Below are 23,477 nucleotides of genomic sequence, written 5' to 3' on the forward strand. Positions count from 1 at the left end.
TTAAAAACTTTTTTTTTTTTGGAAGTTCTGTTTTTTTAAAAAGAAAAAAAAAAAAGTTTAAAGTGTTTTATTGTGGGAAGCCACAGTTCAGAGCAAATCAGACTGTGCTGTACAATTGTTTTAGTGGGGGCTGTTAATTGGGGGGGAGCAGGGAAGATGTTTACATGTTGATGCACAAAGGCCACAATAAGAATAAATATGTATCAGTGTATGAGAACTGAAGTTGTTCCAAGATTTCACTTGTTGGCACCAATAAACAGAGAGTGTATGGCACTATCTGGGAAAGTCGTAGGAAGGTAAATGGCTTGAATGCTTTCCTGGCTGTTAAACTAGGAATACCTGTAATTGTATATTAAGAAATCAGTTTATTGTAACAGACTCTCTGTGGACTTCAATAAGAACTTTTCCAGTTCATAATGAAATACAGGTACGCTGTTGGTTGCTACTTGGTAGCAGTTAGGATGCAGAATTTGAGAGTGCTACAGTTAAGAACTCACACTAAAATTCAGCAGCCAGTGAAAGTTTCAACTTCATCCCCCATTTACAGAATACATTCAAGTACTCTCCTAGAAGCCTGCTTTGAAGTCCCAGACACACTCCTCTTACAGTAGTTATCCAGTACCACCACATTCCTTCTCAGGTTGTTTAAGCCACAGAATTTGTGGAGCAGGGAAGTGCATCATCTCAATCCATGATCCCTTAAGGCAGTGGCTAAGTTCCTGCTGAGTTTGTTACCCCTTTGTCACATCTTGCAGGCAGCCTGCTGCCTCTTCTCACTGGGCACATCCCCAAGCCAGTTTGCTCTGGGAAACATCAGTTACAGATGTCCAACTTCCTGCATCCAGACAACTAGATTCAATCAAGAATCCTTGCTAAAATTAATTTGGGAAGACAAGAACTTGTAAGAGTATGTATAAATGTGTAATTCAGGTTTCATATCTAATTTATTCGCCCTCTGTCAGTGATAAAGTCACATTACAAACATTGCTTTTTAGTACATTGCCTGGGATAACACAGCTGTGATTTTGCTACGTTAGCATTCCAAACTTCTTTGCCAAGCCAACCAACAAAGTACTGGACAAGACCTTTGGTTCACTTATATATTTATGAATGGAAAAAGTCATAATGTAAATTTACTCATTAAAAAAACTTGGGTACAAATTACACATACATAAGACCACCCATTTTTTGATTCACATGGACACCGTAGACCCAAACAACTCATTGAAATAGACTTTAGTGAAATACTCCAGGTAAAGATTACAACAATTGGAAGCATCTTGGATTTTTAAAAAAGTATATTTCAATACATAAGTTTGTATGCATGCTTTAAACAAATAATAGTTCAAGAATGAGCAAAGAGTCTAAACAAAAATAATATGACCAGCACTAACATTAAACTTCTCATCCAGATTTTAATATGTTAGTCTAACGTAGTGTTAGTTACCATGCTGTACTGAAAAATGTAATGGCACAATCTGATCATGGTTCATTAAATATTATACCCTACTTCCCCAGAATATTTAGGCTGGTCATAAAATTAACAATGCATAAGTAAATAAGTATAACCAGTTATAGACAGTTGCTTGTTTTACAAATTGCCATCAGGTAAGACATACTGTCTCCAGAGACTCAGAGAGATGGACATTCAATCATACCATTAAAATAAACAGTATGGCCTGAAGAAATGGGCACATTTTTATTTGAAAGTATATTAAGACAATTCTGTTAGCTTTAGTTACCCTTGTAAATAATCATGGTATGACTGAATACAAGACCCAACTTGGAAAAGCAAAGGATTTTAATCGGCATAGTGCATGATTGATTCAACGTAATTCCCAGGAAACAAGCCAGTTACTCGATTGCAAACTCCTTCATACCAGCCGTCATCATTCTTCTTTATCACATAAATGATTGCACCCTCCATAAATGACAGCTCATCGTCTTTGTCCTTTGTATAGTCATATATAGCAACAACTGTGGATTGAACAGGGACACATTTAGCATTTTATTCATAGCACCAGCATTAAAGAATAATTGTACTTCAAAGAAATGTTACAAGTTTGCTATCCCGGGATCTTCCATAACCAATTCATATGCTTTCTCTGTTGCAGTTTATGTCCAGAAGGTAAAATTTCACTTTTCTCACAACATTAGCTACCAGTAAGAAGCAGGTGGTCACTATACTTAAAAGCTCAGCTGAACTACTGACAGAGAGGTACACTTGACTGCGACTCAGTAAAGTGAAGCGTATGGACACTTAAAAGCCGAACTATGATATAACTGGCTGCATAAATGTGGCATCATTTCTGGTCAGATTACCTCAAAAGCATATAGATCCCTGGACAGAGATCTCTTGATGAGAGAAAGCCTAAAAAATCCCAAATTAAATAAATAATTCTGTAGAAATGGACCAACAGAAAAAAATTCTACACTATGGGCCCTGCAGCTCTATAGCATGTACTTCAGCATGTCCTCCTGTGAACAGATGTTGAACACCACTGTACAGAAATGGATGCTCTTTGTGACAGAGCTTCTCTGCGGTAAGAGGTTTTGGTGTTACTTTTCAAAGAGCTGCAATGAGTTGCAAGTATTAAAGTTACTGCAGGAAAAAAGCAGAAGCGAATTTACAGCAGCAACACCTATTTTTCAGTACCCACTTGATGAATGTATTACTCTTCCCAACCTCCAACTCACTGTGTGCAATTAACACAGCAAAGATCTCCCTAAGTCACCACCAGTAAGACTGTAATTAAAGGCTACCACTGTGAATACACAAGCTTTGGACGTCACAGTCTTGCCCTTCCAAACAGTTAACATGGCTTTATGCAATTGATCTGTTTCATGAATTTCAAGAGCCTACTACTTTAAATATATATACATATGCTCAGAAATCTGATGTTTTAATACCTAGCAAATAATGATGTATCAGTTACTGTCATCCCATGGGTACCTGTTGCATGCAGTCCAGCTAGGAGCACAGATGGAACACGGCGGTTCTGCTGGGACAGGACAGGGTGTCAGGCACCCTGCCCCATCTCACAGCCACTACTGTACCAGCCAGACCATGGGAAAGCTGGCAACCTTGCTGTTGACAGAATGGCTGTTGTCAGAACACAGACAACTCTACAGGCAGGAAATCGGCATCTCAATTATTCATGGGAAGAGACATTTACTATATGAGTTCATACCTAAGCAGAGTTTATAGTCTGCTGATCCAGAGTCACTAGGAAGTCTCCAAGGAAGCTTCACTGCATCTTACAGTTGAAAAGTCTAATGATCTACTGCAGCTATCTAGTTTGATGAGATAAACACAGCTCAGGCTTCCTGGCCTTTCTGCAACACTATTTCTAGACAATTGCCATCAATCCTGAGATAGCTACAGACACAGTCCAGCAGCTCAGCAAAGATGAAAGCCATCCCATTACATCTGCTCCTCATCATGACAGATTTCTTTTTTAATCCATTCTAGAATGCTTGAAGGTATTTTATAATCCTTCCAGAGAAGGATTATATTTTATCACATTAGGTGTAGCCACAGACAAGCAAAAGAATGATTTGAGTTCTGACTTAGCAGGGATAATGACTGTTTTCAGACCCAAGCAAAGCCCTCTGTTCCCTTCAGATACCATTATCTTCTTATACTGCAGTAACAGAGCTGCAATGCTTCTCTTACCTTTCTCTATATAGTTTTTAGGTGCCCAGGCAGGATCTCCATCTGCATAGGGATCGCTGTACTGCACAACAGCAGCCTCCTCATCCTCATAATCCACAGGAGGTGGGGGTGGAGGAGGAGGAGAGTCATCAAACATCGGCATCTCATCGGGAGGCGGTGGGGGGGGAGGAGTCGGGCTATCAGCAACTAGAAACATTTGGAGATTAGTTTTTTCCTTCAAACCAGAACAGTATGGAAATGCAAACAAACCTGAGGCTGTACACTGTAAATAAACAGGGTGGGGGGACAACACACAGCATGCACTACAACACCATGCACTGATTAGAAACAGAGGCTTTGTATTAACAGCTATGACACACAACTACATTATTATTAGTGGTCAAATCTACGTGTAAATGCTACTAGAGTCAAAGCACATGCTGCAGGGCATAAGCTGAACACCAGCAGTGAGGAAAGCTTCCTGCCCCGACTCCCATGCGCTATGGGGCTAGCTGCAGCGGTTAGCTATGGGAGGACTCCGAGTGGCACCCTCTGAGCCAGGCAGAAACAGGCCTCTGGGCTGGACCAGCAGCTTGATTATTTTTTACCAAATCCTTCATCTACAACAGTCAATTCAATTTATTTCTGAACACTGTTTCCTTGGATTCCTTCTCTCTCAAAGTAGCATTAAGGTGACAAAAAGATCCGGTGTGGATCATAAAAGAAGGGAAGAGAGACTAGTGTTTTAAGATTTAACCAGGTAAGAGAAAGCCAAGTAATCCTTCTGCAGAAGAAAAGCTTTGTACAGATCCTTATCTTGCAGCCTAGCTTGTGTCCATAATGTGCACATATCCAGGATTCAATTAATAAATGGAAAAACTACAACAGGCAGCTGCTGCTCTTGGGGGGAAAAAGTGCTGAAGGAATTAAGTGTATAATCCAAAATGTCAAATCCCTGCCCTGAGATTCTCCAATCAGCACAATCACAGGTTGCTTCAGGAAAAGGAAAAAGAGAAAGGCATTATGGCACAAAACACTCTTAAAATCAGTTCATTAAATTAGGTGTTGGTCACATTCACAGCAGCTGGCAGCAAAAGAGATGCAAGACATGAAGTCACTTGTCCCATTCTTTGGGAATTGTGGTCCACTAAACATGGACCTAGGTGTAGGTACTATGGAGCCAGAAGTTACTGAAAGGAAGCTATTGTCACTATACTCAACTATTAGCAATACAGATGTAATTATAAGAGATTTGGGAGCCTGCATGTTGAAAACAGGCTAAAAATCACTGCTCTGGAAATGGTTTGATTCAAAGGAGCCATCAGGCTGTGCACATGCTCCAGAAGGTGTAGCTCCAGCACATACCACTAATTTTGAGAAGAAAGCCAAGCTGCAGGGCAAGGAAAGAACAATACTGAGAGAAGCTTTAGCTACTGCTAGTTACAATGGCACTGTAGATTAGCATTCAGGTTTCTGCTTGCTTTAATGCTCTATTTTCACCTGGCCAGCACTCCATCAAAGACTAATCTTTGCTCTTCAGCCATATGACAAGGGGCTTGAGCATAGCTCTCATGTCCTAGCTGGGTCAGACTGCTTGCACTGGTAGAGGGAAAGCCAATCCTTCGGCTGCAAGGGAGCCGAAGCCAGCAAGGAGGTGCTGGGTCAGAGGCTGCTTCAGCCCTGGCACACAGCCTGCTCTCTGCCCCTTGACAAACTAGAGCTATTCTTCACCCTCAAGCCCAACTGCTCTTCAGCTTGACCAGCTGAGCGGTATACCTCACAGCTCTCTCCATCAGTAAGAGTGGATGCCACTCTCCTAGTGATTCCTCTCCCACACAGAAGCCCATTTATGTCATTTGGAGACAAACTAACAATGTCTTTGGCTGAGTGAATGCTACGTCTTGCCTGTGTTACTGAACCGCACTCACAGGCAGGCTTCATTAATCCACCACAGACACATGACAACGCTGTTTATGAATAGATGGAGTTTGTGCAGTAGTTTCAGCACATCTTTCACAAAATTTATTTCTCTCCTTAATTTCTGTCTGCAGCCAGGAAAAAACTCAGTACTGAAACAACAATCATGTGAGATCTTCAGAAATCCTGACCTTAAGAAATGCAAAAAGTTGTATTTATTCAACAACGAAGTTGGTTATTTGAAAAGAGGACAGGAAATGCAAGTGTGAAAGCACCAACACATACCCTAACTGAGATACAGTGCAAAACCTGCATGCTTTACAGGAAACATTTTAAACAGTTCAACTTCACATTTAAACAAGGGGAGAAAATGGAACAAAACATTAGACAAATGCCACCCCAAGGAAGCTTCCCCCCATCTCAGATTTTAATCTAAAATATTCCTAGTTCTGAACTTAGAACAGGCAGGCTGTAGAACAGCACTACTCTTCTTAAGGGATGAAAAGAAAAAAAGCATACAGAAAATCATACTAAATAAGAAAGGGTAAAAGGACCAGTATTTACACAGCCCCAAATCGAGACATCTTCTCTTGTGTGTATTCACATCCCAGTTCCCTAAATGGGGACCAGCAGACTCCTTTTGAAAGCCCTGGGTGCGACAGTACAGCAATTCACATCTCATCAGTTCTCCCTGGGCACTGGACACACTGTAAATCCTCACTGAAGGAGATACCCATAGTCTGGGCACAGGGCGCAGGAAAAACGAACAGGCGCTGCATAGTTTCTAAGCTCTCTGTCCTTACCCTCTGAAAGAAGTCCACAGAGCAGAGGATCCTGCTTTTCCAACCCACAGACCGTCATGATAGAAGACAAGTCTACCCACGTGTCTCCCTAGCGCCACTCCTCCGGAGACTCCTTGCAGAAGATGAGGCAGATGAAAGTCTAGCGCACAATGCCAAAACTCAACAACAGCCTCCACAGCCAGTCCTGTTGAGCGTGTGCGCAGACTGCCTGCCACACACGCCCTGCCTCCGAAACAAGGCAGCAGCAGCAGCTCAAACCCATACTCATTATGTAACTGTCAAACCCAAGGCACTGTTAAAAGGGAAAAAAAAACGCTAAAAGAACTGATCCTAAGATTTCAAGCTTCAGCTGTTTCTGCTGCAATCTCATTCACAAGTCAGCTTGCATTTTGTTGTTGCACACATAGACAAGTCTGTCCCTTTCACCTATGCTCTCCCCAGGGCTGTGTCATCTCCAGGAGGATGTACTTGGAACAATTCAGAAGCAGACGTCAATTTTTCCAAGTTTACCTACAAGTGAAGACATGCGGCAACCTCCACCTTCAGTAGGTTTACCTCTATGCTCCGAATTTTGGAAAGGTTCATCGGCACAACTTTGTAACATACTTACTCTACATCAACATGATTCTTAACCATTTACCTAGCACAACACCAAAATACCTTCTTTTCAAATGAGAACCAGAAAGATGCCTCCTATAGCTAGGGTATCCTTCAGAATATGACCACTTAAAAGCTCTAACGGGAAGCTGAACAGCAGCACTAGTGAGATCTAGGGGGCCACTAAAGGTAAGCTAGATCTATATAGCTACTATGTAATAGTAGCCCCTGAGATGCTAGCAACTTCGCTATGGCTCCCAAACACATCAGAGACATTTTGTGTTTACTTCATGCCTTATCTACACTGCATTCACTCTGTCGTTTACAGAACTGCAACTACTCCTACAGCAAAGACATCACCAGATCAAGGAACACAACTTTATACCTGCACTAGCATTTGGGACAGTAACAGTAAAAGCAGAGTTATCAGAATAAAACACCTTGCAGCACAGATCATGGCCAGGAAGCATATCTCTCACAAACCTAACAAGCAGAGCTATGCTGCAAGAAGCTCAAGAGGGAAATCTGTCTAGAGAACACAAAGAAATGGAGAAGAAAGGCTGCTGAGAGGAGATACACCTTACAAGCTCCTTTATAATGGCATTAGGTCATAAAAGCACACATTTTCAATTGACTATACAGCTTCCTGAAAGCTACTACAGTATTAGAATCAATGGTTACACAGGACATATTTTGACAGTCTACATAAGCCTTTCTAATAACAACTAATCAATTATTTCTAGTGAAAGCGCCTCAGGCAGGATGATTCAACATGAAATTAATATTTTTAATTAAGATACATTTCTATATTCACACCAAGCATATGCCATGAATTTCACACTATTTCTGTAACAAATTTGCAGTTCAGAACTTAAATGGGTCAGTAATAATCATGCACGTGTTACAAAATATTGAAGAGTGTGCCCTTCAGCTCCAATAGCGTATTGACACTAGAATGCAAGATGGTATTAGCTTCTGGAAAAGGAAACAAAATAAGAGTCTGACTTGCCAGCCATGCATGCTAGAGGAAAGAGTAGGCTCTACCCTTTAACAGCTGAGCTTGTCCAAACTTACTGTTTTCCTGCACCCTGGCCACGAAGCCTGTGAGAGGTATCTGTGGAGTCAATTGAGGCATAGGGGGAGGGGGTGGAGCAATAGAAACTGGTAGCAACACACACGATATCGGGGCAAGTCAAACAGACAAAGGAAAAAAAAAAAGGAAACAAACAAAAGCAGCCGTCAGTAACGAGGACCACAAAACAAAGTATGTAAAGAACACACACACACACACACACAAGAACCTCCTTCAAGCTAGTGCTTCCAACAGGGCTGAATTCCTGGTTTGCCAATGGAGGATCAAAAAGCAAAGCATGCCCCTGTGTTCAGCTGAGTAAGAAGCCAAGCGCAGGCTGCGCATCTGGATGCTCACAGGGTGTGCGTGTGAAGGGGCTTGCTCTGCTTCACTTGGGGAGCACATAAAGCTGAGCTTTCCGTCTTGCTGCCAAATAAGCTTTACTGCTATTCAGTATTTATCTTTTTAAAGTACACTATTTGAAGTAGAGGCAATTTTCACAGGACTCTGGACTCTTCCTCTGAAATAAAAGAGAAGGATGCTACCTCCAGTGCAGCAATGAATATGAATACTTCATATTCATAGAGAGCACCTCCTGTAATTTTGTTCTGCTGGGGCAAGGGGCACTGGGTTGGCTCTACTATGTTTCTGTTTTACATAGGAAAAGGGACCTTCTTGCTTGTTGGTAGGAAAACCAGATGGATTTAGAGCATAATGTATTTATACTTTATGTGTATATATACACACACATATATATACACTTCATGCTTATATATGATGTATATACTTTATGTATATAACATATATGTATATAGTGTTTATGTATATCATGTATAACTTTATTCTAAGTCATCTGTGGTTAGAAGGCACTCAGCAACCTAAGAGGCTGGCAATGACTTCAACAGCTACAGCTGCCTACACTAGAACACAGAGTTTCCCAGGAAGCACTTTAAAAGCTCATCTTCTCTGAAATATGTACCTATATGGTGAGCAATGAGATAAGACACATGGCACCAGTGCTCAGAGATGCTGGGCTGTCAGCTGAGATGTTCAACTCTTCCCACTACAGGTAGGAAGGAGGCATGGTAGCAGTAGGGCATGCCATTCAAAATATCAGCTCTGCCAGGACATCTCCCCATGAAGCAGGGGGAAGAAAAAGCAAGAAAAATAAAAACCCCAACAAAACACCACAATGTTCTCTTGCACTGAAGCAGAGAAACTCCTGTGAAGGTGGGAATTCAGCAGGGTAATCCAGTTGGAACCAAATTTGAAAGAGGTTCTCTACTTCCAAGTAAGCAACAGTTTTAAATAAAGCCATAACTAAGATTAATGTTTGATGAATAAAAATGGAGCATTTAGTTCTTTACAAAACCAATAATCAAACAAACTGTATGGGAGAAATGATCAATAAAAGAAGAACAAACAGGTTTCTCACAAAATTGAAGTAAACATCTAAGAAAAAGCATAGTATTTTAAAACATGAGAAGGAAAGCCTTAAGGAAACATGGGACCTGGATTTAACATCAAGACAGCAGCATTAACAAATTTAAAAAAAAAAAAAAATAAAAAAAAAAATCACCAGTTACAGAAACAGAGGAAAACAGTTTTAAGTAGAAAGACACCCATCAAAATACTGTTTAAAAACATTGACAATCAGTATTTTGAAAACACCAGAAAGGCCAGATTAAGGAACAGCACCTGCATTTGAGCAAAAAATTGCTTTGGACAAATGTAAATGTTCAGAAACAGTGGTGTGCACAGCATTTAAGACAACTATTTCCAAAAGTAAAGCCCTGTTTATTCAATAGAAGACAACTGTTCAAACAGGGGGGAGCTTCAGTTGTTATGGTGAATTAATTTGGGGGAACAAGAGTGTGGAAGAAATGGAAGGCCAGTACGGATGAGAGAGTAAGAGGAAAATCAGGAGTGGGGAAAAAAAGAAATAGACTTTGTGTCTGCATATAAAAATGCTTTCTGATAAACGTAATACTTCTCAACCACTGAGAAGACTCTTCAGTGTTTCAAACATTTTATTGTGCATTCTTTCCTTAAGAGTAAGCACCTGCATTTGAGCAAAAAATTGCTTTGGACAAATGTAAATGTTCAGAAACAGTGGTGTGCACAGCATTTAAGACAACTATTTCCAAAAGTAAAGCCCTGTTTATTCAATAGAAGACAACTGTTCAAACAGGGGGGAGCTTCAGTTGTTATGGTGAATTAATTTGGGGGAACAAGAGTGTGGAGGAAATGGAAGGCCAGTACGGATGAGAGAGTAAGAGGAAAATCAGGAGTGGGGAAAAAAAGAAATAGACTTTGTGTCTGCATATAAAAATGCTTTCTGATAAACGTAATACTTCTCAACCACTGAGAAGACTCTTCAGTGTTTCAAACATTTTATTGTGCATTCTTTCCTTAAGAGTAAGTACTCAACAGCAAACACTGGTCCAAAGTGATCTTCAACCCAATCATCAACATTTCTTTTTAAAAGAAATATCACTGAAGTGTAAAGAATTGGCATTCTGGCTGAAGAACACCACCAGAAACCAGTAGAGGACTATCACTCCTCTGTAGTGTATCTGGTCAAAATTCACAGAAATGGCCAAGAGGTGTCCTGATAGAAACAGCTTTCTACCAACGTAGATCCTTATTTTGCAGATCTTTCTGCACTGAACCTCATTTGCCCTGTTGGGTAGGTAGGCAGGATGCTGCTGACTCAAACCTGCCCACTTGCCCACTGCATCCATCCCTTCCCTCATCCATCTCCATCTATATTACTAGTAGCGTGGAAGCGCAGAGGAGGAGTCTGCTAAAAAGAGACTGAGCTCTTCTTTAACAGTTAAACTTAAAACTGAGAACAAAGGAGAAATTTGGAATCAAGAAAGGACTTAGGAAAGAGACAGAGACAGGGAGGAACTGTGTAATGGGAGAGGTTTGTTCAATGAGCACTGTGCTGTGACCATACTCTCTTGCCACTAGCCCAGTAGTGGAGGGACTGTACTACAACTATATTGAGTCTCCTGCAAAAAAACTGTGGTTTTAGTTTATGTTCTCCAAGCACACCTGAAATGCTAAGTATAATGTGCCTATAATTAGGTAGGCAATCATAATAATTTCTTATCATGAGTAACAGCAAACAAGTCAGAGGGGAAAACAGTATAATTGCATATAGTGCAATCACTATACAGCTTCAGTATGGCTTTTCTTGTTTGTTTTTCCTCCTATTTTAGGAAAGAAAGCAGTAATCTGATTGATGCTCTTCATAAACGAATTAAAATGCCATGCATGCTTTTACAATAATTTTGCTCAAAACAGTTTGTGATTTCAGAGCTCAGCAGCTTACTTGAATTTTGAGAATAAAGAGGCCCGCCATTAACATGAGGTTGAGCAGAAAATGGGGCAGTCACAGAAGGATTCCGTCTGTATCCACCAGAAGATGCTGAAGAAGTGGTAGAGTTGTGTCGCGAGATTTGCCTGGTCATTGTGCCATACTGGGAACCAGGAGCTGAACCAGGAGCAGCTGAAAAGTATTAGCCAGAGGAACCAAGGAAAAGACTTAAGCAGAGCATTACTTGGGATAGAATGCAGAAAATAGAAAAAAGCCCAGACCATGGGAAATACTTGATTAGAGGTCTCCAATAATTTAAGGCCAGTACCAGGAAATTAACAGAAAACAAACATCCCTGTTATAATCAATAATGAGAAAAAAACCACCCAGGACATAAACCAACATTCACATAAAGGGCATTTGAGAAATACTGAGAACTACTTTTGAGAGACTGGACTGGAAAACTGAATCAGCTTCCAACTCCTAAGTATATCTCAGTAATTCTACATGCAATACCCTTTATTAAGGAACACACAGGAAAAAAATCCACATTCTGCTCATTTTCCATTGTGAACCAGAACTTGTCTCCAATCTAATACAAAAAAAACCCACTCTAACAAAACAGTAAAACAAATGTCATGAGCTTCAGACATTTGGCATGTTTATCAATCATATTTGCTGGTTGTGCTTTTATATTGATAGAATTTGCACTAACAAATCAGAATCACCAATGCCAGCTGACAGAAAGATATGTGACTCAATCTTCAAAAACACACATTTTCACCTTCCATATGGCTGCTGCACAAACTTCAAGGTTAATAAACCAGATTAAGTTGTCTTTTGGATTAACTTCTGACAGAAAGAGAAACAAATCACACCTTGCAAACTAATGAATCTCACATGTTAAAGTCACATGGATCAATACAATTTTTAAATGCAAAAATTGCTTTGTAGCAAAATGTTTTGTGCTTTTATATACATATGTATGTATCTTATATAAATATACATAAATATAGACAAAAATGCACACACACAAACAGCATGTGACCAGAAGTTTAAAGTCCTGTAACACTATCCAAAGTCACTGTTTCTTCAGTAAGACAAAGTGCAAATGGTTACGTGGGTCAAAGCCTCCAAAGCTACTTTCACAACACAATCAATGAATTTTGTCATCAGCCTGTGATGGGAAAGGGTGAGGTATTTTTTTTCCTGCCTGTTTGGAAAAGTGCTACTTTTAGATCCCATCCTAACAGCTCTATGTAATGCTTGAAACAATTTTGCAAGAACTGTTAGTTCATATCCTAAAGTTTTCCAGTTGCCACTTGCCTGCAGCATTACAGAATCAAACCCAAGCCACTGTGATGGATACTTCTGCTTTTTAGTCACCATATGTCCACAAGATAGAAGACGTAGATCATCCTACACATCAGCTACCATCTTTAAGCCAGAGAGCAACTGTTGTGGCTTAGTTTCAGCTGCAGCAGTGACATAGCAGAATACCAATATTCAGGTTGATTTTGAGTTCTTATAGATCAGACTAATTGGATCTTAGCTTTATTGGGAACAGAGATTTCAAGCAACTGATTTCAAGCCTTTTCCCCATACCTTGTGCATTTACCTTCAGAGGCTTTAACCACAGGAAATTAGTGGAGATTAGATTTGTTTAAAAACAGACATACAAAAATTCCCAGAACTGATTTTAAAAAATCATATAGACCCTGGTATACAAGAAAAAAACCACCCTCACTAAGTCCATTAGGAGGAGGTGATTATTGATTATGCAGCATGACTACAATTACTTCAGCATTGACAAATGTCTCACCTATCAGACTGCCCATCGGGAGAGGTGGTGGCAGTGGTGGTGCTAGCAGGGGTCCAGAAGGAGGAAGAACAGAAATGTGAGCTAATAAAATAGTTTATATTCCCAATTAGGCCATTTTATTAAAAAAGAAAAAAAAAAAAAAAAAAAAAAAAAAAGAATGCATGGGCATTTGATAGGCTTCCAAAATTAATATAAAAATTCCACTTCTGCCAACTAGTACAAACGCAGGCCCTGATCCTACACAGGGTTCTGTATCTGCAGCTCTTTATTCCCATTGATTTTTATGGGATGTCAGACAATAGTAAGGATTTCATGCCTGTTTTACCACTGCAGGATCAGAGACAGCTGGGAAAGGAAAGCCTACACATGCATACATGAAGACTTTTCATCTGAGGAACAGAAGTTTAAGAGGTGCAATAGCAAAACTACATTACACCAAAAATCCACCATTTTCTTGTGCAAATTAGCTTACAAAATACACAGCTAGTAAACAAGTGACTGAGTTGGTTTATTACCAACAATCCTGACTGCTTATTATTGACAGATTAAACACATTCTCACCATTCACCATTCTTAAAGACAAAGGAGTATGCTTTTGATGCAGAGAAATCCTGCACGGTTCTCATTTACTGCTGTGCTATCTTATACACACAAGTTCTACTTCCTCAATGATCTCCACCACACAAGACTGGTGGATAAGCCTGAATTTTGCTACTGGCAGTGTTTTTATAGGTCATCTTCTGTGTTTTGATATAGAGACTTTTACTTAGTTAAAAAAAAAAAAAGAAACAAACCAAAACCAAACCATGTACTGGCAGATGGTAAAGTTCGCAGGCTATTTCAGAAGACAGCTGAAACAGCCCATCAAACATAGTTGCTGCTCCTTCTCAGGGCATCCAGAAAAGCCAAACTGTAGATAGGCATTTAAAAATCTACTTAAGCTTTAAAAGGATACACCTCTCTCCTTCTCTCCCCTTCCCACCTTGATTATCTTGTAAAACATGGACTGACAAAGGTGTTTTAACCATCTGCTATTCTGTAAGTGATTCTTCTGCAGGTACTTTTGGTGAAGAATTAAAACTTCAAATGTCCCTCAGAACTCATATTTCCTGACTAGGACTGTGCTTCAGGAGAGCTTCTACCTCATCGTATTCAGTCAAAATCCCTCTGCAAACACAAGTGAGTGATATTACAGCCATGAGTTAACATGGGAAGAGTCCCGCATACCTGGTCCAATGGTTGGCGGTGAAGGTGTAGGCACGGCAATGGGAATGCCAATACTGCTGCTTCCACTGTTCTCTCGACTGCCACTTCCTCCACTACTACCACTACAAAAGAAAACTGCAAGTATTAGCACAGTGTTTACTACAAAGGCCTATCAGCAGTCACACTTCTTGTGTGAGCTCTGCTAGTCCAACTCAATTATAGACTGCTGAAAAACCCCCTATAATATGCCTCTGTCTGTACCTACAATTGCATACAGCTAATCAAGTCTGGATGCATTACACCCCTAATAAATGGAATTAGCTATGCTGATAAACATCTAATTAAATGCTTTAAAAATAAAAAGGTAAGAACCATATCAGTTCTAGGCAATGGAGTAACAAGTGCAGGAATAGTTCAGGGGCCTTGTAATAATTTAAATTAATAAGCTGGGGCTGGAAGAATTCATGCCTAAACTATAAATAATTATTTAAGACTATTTATGCTGTCAGATGAAGGAACATTTCCTTTGCTCAGAACAGAAGTTTAGACTGAGAACTTTATAATTGAGAACAGTCACAATAAACCAGTTGGGGTGGGGTATGGTGTGGATAATTTTCTGTGTATTTTAACACTCTCCCTGCTTCTATACACACTTCTCATGTACAAGAAATTTGTTTCTACAAACTGTAACTGTACAGCCAGGTCACAATTTGTCCAAGTATGGTTACATGATATACGCATTAGAGGCCAGCAATACAGATTTTTACAGAATGTACTTCTAATGAACTACTGGATAACATTTCTACATGTCTTTGGAGGCTGTAACACTTCTTTTAATTGAGGACGCTGAAAAAGAATCAAGATTCAGGTGAAGCTGTCCTTACTCTTATCCAAGAGCAGTCCTTAGGCCAAGACTTGAATTTGCATGGATTAAATGGATAACAAAAATGGAACTAAGTAGTCAAGATGTTTTGAAGCCAGAACACCATTTTAACTCATCCATGTTAATTAAAGAGTACTCAGTAATGTTAGAATTTATTTACCATCCCTGGAAGGCTGCAAATCAGTGCTGTCAAAAGTCAAGCACAAATCATTCAAATGTATCTTAAGAAAGTAATGCTGTTACAAAAAATAAAATTTGTGATCTAAAATGGAAGCCAAGATAATTCCTTCAAAATTAGCGGTCTGTCTGCTGACGATCTTGATCTTGTCACCATGGTTGCAGCTGAACTTCTAACTGCAGTCTACATAAAAAGACAATCTTGTGAGACAGAGTAGGGAGCATTCACAGTAGCCAGCTAAACAGATTAACAAGATCTTCGCTGTAGCCAGATTTAAAAGTTATTTCATTCTAACGGTATACTGAATTCTTGTGTCTGGCTTTTTCCCCCCCAGAAGCAGATGCTAAATATCAGATTGCAAAAAACTGGTCTCTCTGAAGAGGCTCAGAGAAAGATCCAGCTTTGCAATTCAAGAAAAAGATTACATGATATTGAAAACAAGAAGTGAGATACACCTGGAACACCCTTCTCACCAAAAACATACACTACTCTTTCATCAAAGCTCTTAAGCATGCAGAAACAACTGGCTGATGCCAATACCTGCTCTGTGAATAGAGTTTTATTTTCTACTTCTATCATGCACTGATTATGAGCATTAAGCTTTAGCCAAAAGAAAACAATTGGCTCTGACTACCTTCATCACAGTGTTTCTAATCAACAGAAATTTCCCTTTGCAATCAGTGGTCTTGAAAACAAACAAAAAAAGCCCAAGCATATTTTAGGCTAAGGTGAATGATGCAGCTTTCAACCCTCGAGGGCCCATGACTACCCTATCTTGAAACTGCATAAATTTTGAAGATTTGCTTATCCTTGGGAAACAAATACCATAGAACAAAATAAACCGATTATATAAAACAAGGCCTGTGGTTACAGAAGTTGCTCGACACAAGGCTTCTACAGAGTATGACAACACTTCCATGTTGTTAGAGAAGTCAACAATGCAGTGAATAACCCACCTTTTGCCTTTCAACAAAAAGCCAACAGGCACAAAGCTTCAAAGCTTTGCTGTGACTTCAGTAAGCATCAGTATGCCAGGCAGGAAAGAGCTACAGAGAGAAAATGCTTTACCTGTGTGTTCTTGGTCTCTGGTTCAAGGAAGCCGTCCTTCCCGGACTGTGCTGACTGCCCAGTCTGGCAGGACTTGTCATGTAATCATTGGGGACTGTTGGCGGTTTGACTGGCTCCAGGGTTTTGTAAGGAGTATTTCGTCTGGCCAAGGAAAAAGAGATTTGAAGACAGAAAGATAAAGGATCAGAAGATCAAAAAGATAAATGAATGAAGTAATGAAGCCATTTGTTTTCTTAAGTTTTCATGAGAGATCACTGCACGGTGACCCACATCAAAGCATATAAAATGAATTCCACCAGGCAGGATAGACAGGTCACATTTGACTCTCTAAAGTGCTCATCCATACACGTTGGCCTATAGCACAATAAACTGGTTAAAAAAGCCTAAACTAAATTTACTACCCAAAATATATTCTTTGAACTACATGACACACAATAGTTACATCCACATAATATTCTGGGGTTACTTTTCGGTACACTGCACGTGAAACTCTTCCACTGTAACAATTTCCTCTTCCCCCACCATTGCCTCAATTGAAGCTTTATTGTCTCTCTTTTGCAGCCCAAGAAAGTGAAGCCCAGAGACTTCCAAGATGACCTAGCAGACTGCATCAAGTCAGAAATACAACACAGATCTTTTGAGATCTATTTACCAGACCCATTACTGCCTTAAGAACAGTGCATTTATTGTACTTAACTGCAGAGCCCTTCAGTTCTCATCAGTAACTAAGAGATCCCTTGCAAGATGTGGAATTTGGCAATGCAGCAGCAAAGCAAAAACAAAAATACTAAACTACTGGCATTTAATAATTTGTTCAAATACTGGTTGTAACCGAGCTGGTTAAGTTGTACAGCTTCCTGGTATTTTAAGAAACTTACTGACTTCCTTTTTACAGTATGGAATGCAACAGTACTGAATTTTAACCGTAACATTTTATTATTAAAACCTATCAAGGAGAAATTCTTGTAATTGTTTGCATGGACTGTGGTGTTTGTAAACTAGTTTGTCTATATAAAGAACTCCAGCTGATTTTAATATGCAGACTGCCACCACCTATAGATCTGCCAAAAGAGATCAGTCGTGGGAAAAATAAAGAAACCTTGTGTTCCAATTGTAAGAGATAAAGCTCTAAACACTGCTGAATAAAGTGATACGCAAGGAAGATTTTAAATGTGCTTCCAACAGGAATAACCTTGAAAACTAATGTTTTAAGGTATTCTACCTTGGAATGCACTGGCAATAGGAACTAGTCCTCAGCTGTGTGGTACTATTAATTTTGCCTGTACAATTTAAAAACATTGTCAAAAGCAAAGCCCCACTACACCCTTAGGTTCAGCCATGCCTCAGTTTCTCCTTTGTTCTTCTTAGCTTCACTGAAGAACTCAAACTCCTAAGCACCAGAGAAGTCAAAACCAGTTTCTTTCCATCACTCAAGCCCAGTCCTCTCCTTTGCTCTTCTGCCAGCCTTAGGCAGAGGAGGAAAACACTGTATCCTGACACTGCCCAGTGCTCCCCACCTTGCTGTCCCCCAATGCTTCACTGCAGTCCTGATGTCCAGTAGCCACAAGGGAGAGATATATGGATGCCAAGGCCATGCTCTGACCCAAGACCTCAAGACACCACTGCAACTACTCCCTCCATCCAGCCCCAGCATTTCACTTGTTCTGTGGTACTTCTAACCTGAGCATCCAAGGTTTTCCCCAGTCTTTCCCTCATATGGTGAAAAGCCCCCTGATTCCTGCAATCTCTTTCCCCTTTCAGCCCACACGATTTCTGTGTAAGACTCCCTCCCCACCATATTCTTTTGGACAGTCCTCTTTGGAGGGACAAACTGTACAATAGGCAGCATATACTTAAAGGCCCATGTTACACACCAAGTTCCTCCTGATTTTACACGCTCATCTCTGTTTTCTGGATCAAAGGCAGAAGAGTATCCTTGCAGTTTCTAGCAGTTTTTCTGCATATATTAGGGAAACAGTCATGCCTATGATATTTCATGCTTTGGCAGAACACTGCTGCTCAAGACAAGAGCTGTACTTCCCGAACAAGAATGGCAGATACAAATCTCTGTTACAAACCCACATTATTCCTCCCCCTCAGCCAACTGCTGCCTCTCGTCAAGCTCATCTGGAAATGACATTCAGCTGATTAATCCTTATCAGGCATCAGCTAAGGCAACCGAACAGCTCTGTCTTGATCAGGGGGGAGTATGAAAGAGAAGCAGCTCACCAGTACACCAACACTGCTGTTTCACTAGCAAACATCCAAGAGAACATGAAAGCACTACCCAGCTTCCCAGAGCTGATAAACAACTCTTTCTCAGCTGGAATAAGAGAGACAATTGGAATACTGATTGCATGCCCTTGAGCAATGGGAATTTTCACAAAATATGCTGAGGAAACCTCTAGGGTAATTTCTCTGCAGAACACACAACAAAACACTGCTATCGTAGAGCAGCAAAGCATCAAATCAGGATTAAAATTAACTAAGTCTTCAACAAAAGGAGTTCCTGCTTCTAATTTTCCTTGACCGTTGCTCCTGATCCCCCTCCTGTTCTGTCCCACTGTTCCTCATTTTCCCAGCTCTCTGCCTCTACCAGGCAACATACCTGAAGCCAACACAATCATTGTTTAGGATACCTTTAGGAAGAGGATGCACAGTTGGACAGACAAAGCCATATGGCACGTGCACTGAGCTTCTCAAATATTAATATTTTGGTCTCTAGCAACAACTACTTGCTGGCACACCAAGATAAGCAGATTTCACTCCCCACAGATGCACGAGAGCAAAATAGATGCTACAGCAGGCAGGGAACTTTGGTCACAGTGGGACTCGGGAATAGCAAAATCCTTCCTCATATAAGCATAAAAATAAAAATGCACAAGCCTGAGAGAATCAGTGTTGCAAATGTGTTCACAATGCAACAAATTTTGCTTAGATAATGCAATAAATAGGGCACAAACAGCCATTTCATACCTCTTATAATACTGAGAAATGAGTAGACACAAAGTTTAACAACAAATTCTTTCCCCTAATGAAATTAAAACCTTTTTGATCTTCTTTTGTGTCACTAAGGTCTTCTTCCCCAAAATCAGGAATAACAAAAGCCTCCTCATTTAGCCATATCTATAATACATCCTTCCCCCATGAAAAAAAATTGTTTCAAAAGGTCATACTGAAAATGAGTCAATGCAGCTGAAAGGGTTTATAAGGAGATGGTGATTGTGTATTTTGCTAACAGCAGTGAGAATTGCCCTCTATCCACGTATTTAAGAAACACCATCATCACCATCACACTTAGAACTTTCTATCCCAGAGGCTGGACCAAGCTGCCTCCATTCTTACCCCAGAGTTCCCCGGCCTGACATGGGAGGACTCGGTGGTTTTTGTGTAGGCGGATTTGTTCTTGACAAGGTGCCAGTTCTTGCAGGCTGGTTATTTCCATGCTGAAATAAGGGAAAACATGGTTTTATTTTTATAACAGAGCAGCTCTGTTATTGACAGCTTTTTCTTTGTTTTGTTTGTTTTTGTTTTTTTTTTTTTTTAAGTGCAAGGATTTGAAGTGAGAATTCCCAGACAGCTGTCAAACAGCAAGTTTTCAGCTACATGTAAGACAGACATGTAAATACAATCTTTAAGTTATTTTTGCTATTAATTTACAACAGACACCAGGAAGGTAGGTAATTGACAGGTTCACGCATAAATCCCTTATATCCTCTTTTCTTTAAAGGGAAGCCACATTTGTGTTCACCTCCATTCAGATGGTAATAATTTAAATCAAACTTTAATGCTGACAGTACAATACAGTCAGCATGGGCCCAGAATTTCTCAATTTGCCCCTGCTATTCGACTAGCAGAGTCATTCAGGTTGTCTGGGAAGTCTCCTGCAAAAAAAATGTCAGTGAAGGGAATCAAGGCATCTACTGAATTCAGAGCAAAGCACTACATGTGTTAGAGAAATTAATGTATCTATGTATAAATGCAGATGTCAATGTATCACAGATATATTGACACACACTAAATGCTGTAAATAAAAACAATCAAGTATAGCACGTTTAATCTAAATATCCTATGGAAAGCAGAGCAGAGCATAAGAGAGTGCTAGTTTTCAGTTTTAATGGCTCCGCAGCCTCTACTATCAGTCACATGAGGCACTGTGGGTCAAAGGAGAAATAACACTTCTTACCTTGGCTTTTAGCCACTTAACGTTGGCAAAAAAGGGGGGAAAAAGGTAGAAATTAATGGCAAATCCAGCACAACTGACAGGACAGGTTAAACTACAGATAATCACATTTTTAAAAAATCATTTGTGTCTACCGATAATTAGCTGCATCCCCATACACTAACAGCAGTTTTTACTGCCTCACTTAGTCATTGAAAGTTCTGTGTCTGACTGAGTGACCACAGGAAAAACAACTTGTAACAAAACGAAGTTTAGCTAAGCTTTGCCAGATTTGTTTGCCAGGCTGCTCATGGGCAGTAAAGGCTTGAAAAGGCTTTGCTGACCATTCAAGTCCAAACCCAGATCGATTCTATTTTAATGACAACATGCACTTAAGAATTACTTAAGAATTCGTTCACAAAACCACAATTTCAGCTGCATGGTGCAGAATAGGCTTGCCTGTTGTTTTGACACTTAACCTTCACGTGTTTTGAAGAAATCCTAGCTGCTGCATTGAATAGTAAATAAAGAAAAGGGACCTCTCAAACAGGATGAGCAGCAGCGCGTTTCACCTCTGGTTTATTGATTGAAATCTGATTCAAGCCAGCACAGTGCTGGCTGCTCACAACTGTGTTGGCACACAATCTAATGATTGTTACTCTGAAATTTTAGCTCTTAGAATCAAGTCATTATATGACTCCATTATATCATTTTTACAACCTTCATGACTGCAGAGGGAAATAAAGTACGAAAACTTGGCCTCATAAGGAAAACAAATACAACATTTTACATAAATTCAAATTTTCTCTTGATTTTATTCAGGGAGAGGACTCATGTTTTTGAATAGGGAAAAGGCAAGCTAACACAAACCCCCAAAATACAAAATAGTCCAAATGCTTTTTCTGAGGTTGTTTGGAAATTAACTATCATATGCAGGACAAGCCTCGTAACACACAGCTTTTCAAACTGTGGTTTGCACCTTCTCCTCCTCCTTCTCAAAGAAACACAGACTAGCTTAAAGGCACCCATGAACTCAGGAAAAATAATTAAAACATGCTATGCAGCAATGTGCATATGCAAGATGTTTGATAGGGTCTGCAAAAACACTAAAAAACAGATGGGGCTTACAAATCAAAAGAGGTTGAAAGCCAAAGCCGCTGCCCTTAAGTTATTCATATTACAAGAACAGAAACACAAAAACCTGCTCCAAAATTCAAGTGAAAATGTTTAGCTGTGGTAAGTAAATTTGAAGGTCATCCTATTCACTCCATGTGGGGAGAAGTTCATCAGCAGAGCAGTAAAATTAAGCAATCTAAACCCCCTCTGTTCCCACATACTTATTCCATGGATAAACACAAAGGTTCAGCTTCCAGGATGCCAGGGTACTATTATATTCTTAAAACAGGCTTTTAGCAATGAAATTTGCTTTCCCCTCTCACGGGAATACGTGACCCTTCCCCTTACTTCACCAGTTGCCAAAGGCAATGGCATAATACAAAGAATTTGTTAAAACAGACCGAAAAGTGAAACTCTTGGTCCTGTCCATCCCCAGCAGCTGTAGATAGAAACCTTTTCAAGGTTTAAGAGAAAGGGTGGCATGGTTTCTTACCCAGCCTCTACAACTAAATTTGCATTCCTCAAAAACATAAATCCGAAAGGCTGCTCTCTTTCCCTCCCTTTCACAGTGTCACTCAGCACTTATGGTGAGTCTTTCCACCTCCTCCTTAATCACTGTTACATTCTGCCTCCGCTGCAGTGACAATACAAATATCAACTTCTAGCGATGATTCAGGAATCTTATCTTCTTTCAAACCATTCTAAGTACAATTTAACATACGAAACCTGTATTTGAAATCCAGCAGCTTTTGACCTTTATTCCTATCTCTACCACTATATCAGGTGAGCTTCATCTCCTTTGCTACCAAACAATATGCAGATACACACTTCTTTATTGCGCAGAAGAATTAGTAACTGTTGTCATACTGCTTCCTATAAATAAAAAGCTCTGTACATGTTTTCTCTTTTGCTGTCAATACAGACAAGGGTCATATGTAACACAGGAAAACACAGGAAACATACGTAATACAGGAAAACACAGAAGGAAGGAACACAAAAAGACAGGGATTCATATGGGAGAGGAACTCCTGATCCAGAAGACACAAGTAAGGGAAGAAAGCAAATGAATCAAAGCAAGACGAACCATATGGCTATTTAGTAATTTTTAATAAGCTAATTAATTAGGAGGAGACATTTTCTTGTATTTATCGGCTGAACTTATGAGGTCAACCTTGCTGCATTTCTGGGTTTGAAAACCAAATTTACTGCTTTCTAAGCAATTAAAATATTCCTTGGAATTGGGAACAGTTTTGGCAGCAGTGTCTAGACTCACTATGATTTTAAGAAAAACGGAGGAGGAAAAAAAAGAAAAGGCAGAAAACCAAAAGGAAAAGCAGGTACGTGTTTAATGTAGGCTCAGGCTTCTCTCTACAAATGCCTCTAGGCCAGTCTGCCAGTAGGCAAAACATGACCCTCACCAACTGCTTGATCAGTATCAAGAAGTTCAGTCAGGAAGGAAGAAATGAAATGCAGGACATGAGGAAGGGAAACAGCAAGCAGCATGCATAAGGTTCACAGCTTCAAGAAAAAAGAGGCTGTTCTGAGAGGGATCTATGAAATAAGTGACAGGAACTGCAAAAAGAAAAGAGCTTAGTCAAATGCAGAGCAGCACTGAGAAGTCCTGCAGAACCCATAAGAAACACGACTCCCTTCTCTCCGGCTAGCTGTACCTT

The 23,477-nt window shown here is 40.0% G+C and overlaps 1 protein-coding gene across 5 annotated transcripts in view; it reads right to left on the bottom strand.

The window, feature by feature from the left end:
- Positions 1-1,047: 1,047 nt before the first annotated feature.
- Positions 1,048-23,477, bottom strand: part of ABI1 (abl interactor 1) — an 81,204-nt gene continuing 58,774 nt past the window's right edge. The window contains exons 4-11 of one of the 5 annotated variants that reach the window (XM_080639540.1): positions 19,872-19,972; positions 16,527-16,667; positions 14,419-14,519; positions 13,192-13,272; positions 11,385-11,561; positions 8,047-8,133; positions 3,677-3,862; positions 1,048-1,977 (exon numbers count right to left, since the gene is read on the bottom strand). In XM_080639540.1, coding sequence (XP_080495666.1) covers positions 1,802-1,977; positions 3,677-3,862; positions 8,047-8,133; positions 11,385-11,561; positions 13,192-13,272; positions 14,419-14,519; positions 16,527-16,667; positions 19,872-19,972 — 1,050 coding nt within the window. In that variant the 3' untranslated portion in view covers positions 1,048-1,801. The remainder of the gene's footprint in view (positions 1,978-3,676; positions 3,863-8,046; positions 8,134-11,384; positions 11,562-13,191; positions 13,273-14,418; positions 14,520-16,526; positions 16,668-19,871; positions 19,973-23,477) is intronic. The other 4 variants (XM_080639541.1, XM_080639542.1, XM_080639543.1 and 1 more) reach the window with 4 other exon arrangements.

This window comes from Psittacula echo (assembly GCF_963264785.1).
Source record: "Psittacula echo genome assembly, chromosome: 2".
Taxonomy (NCBI): Eukaryota; Metazoa; Chordata; class Aves; order Psittaciformes; family Psittacidae; genus Psittacula; species Psittacula echo.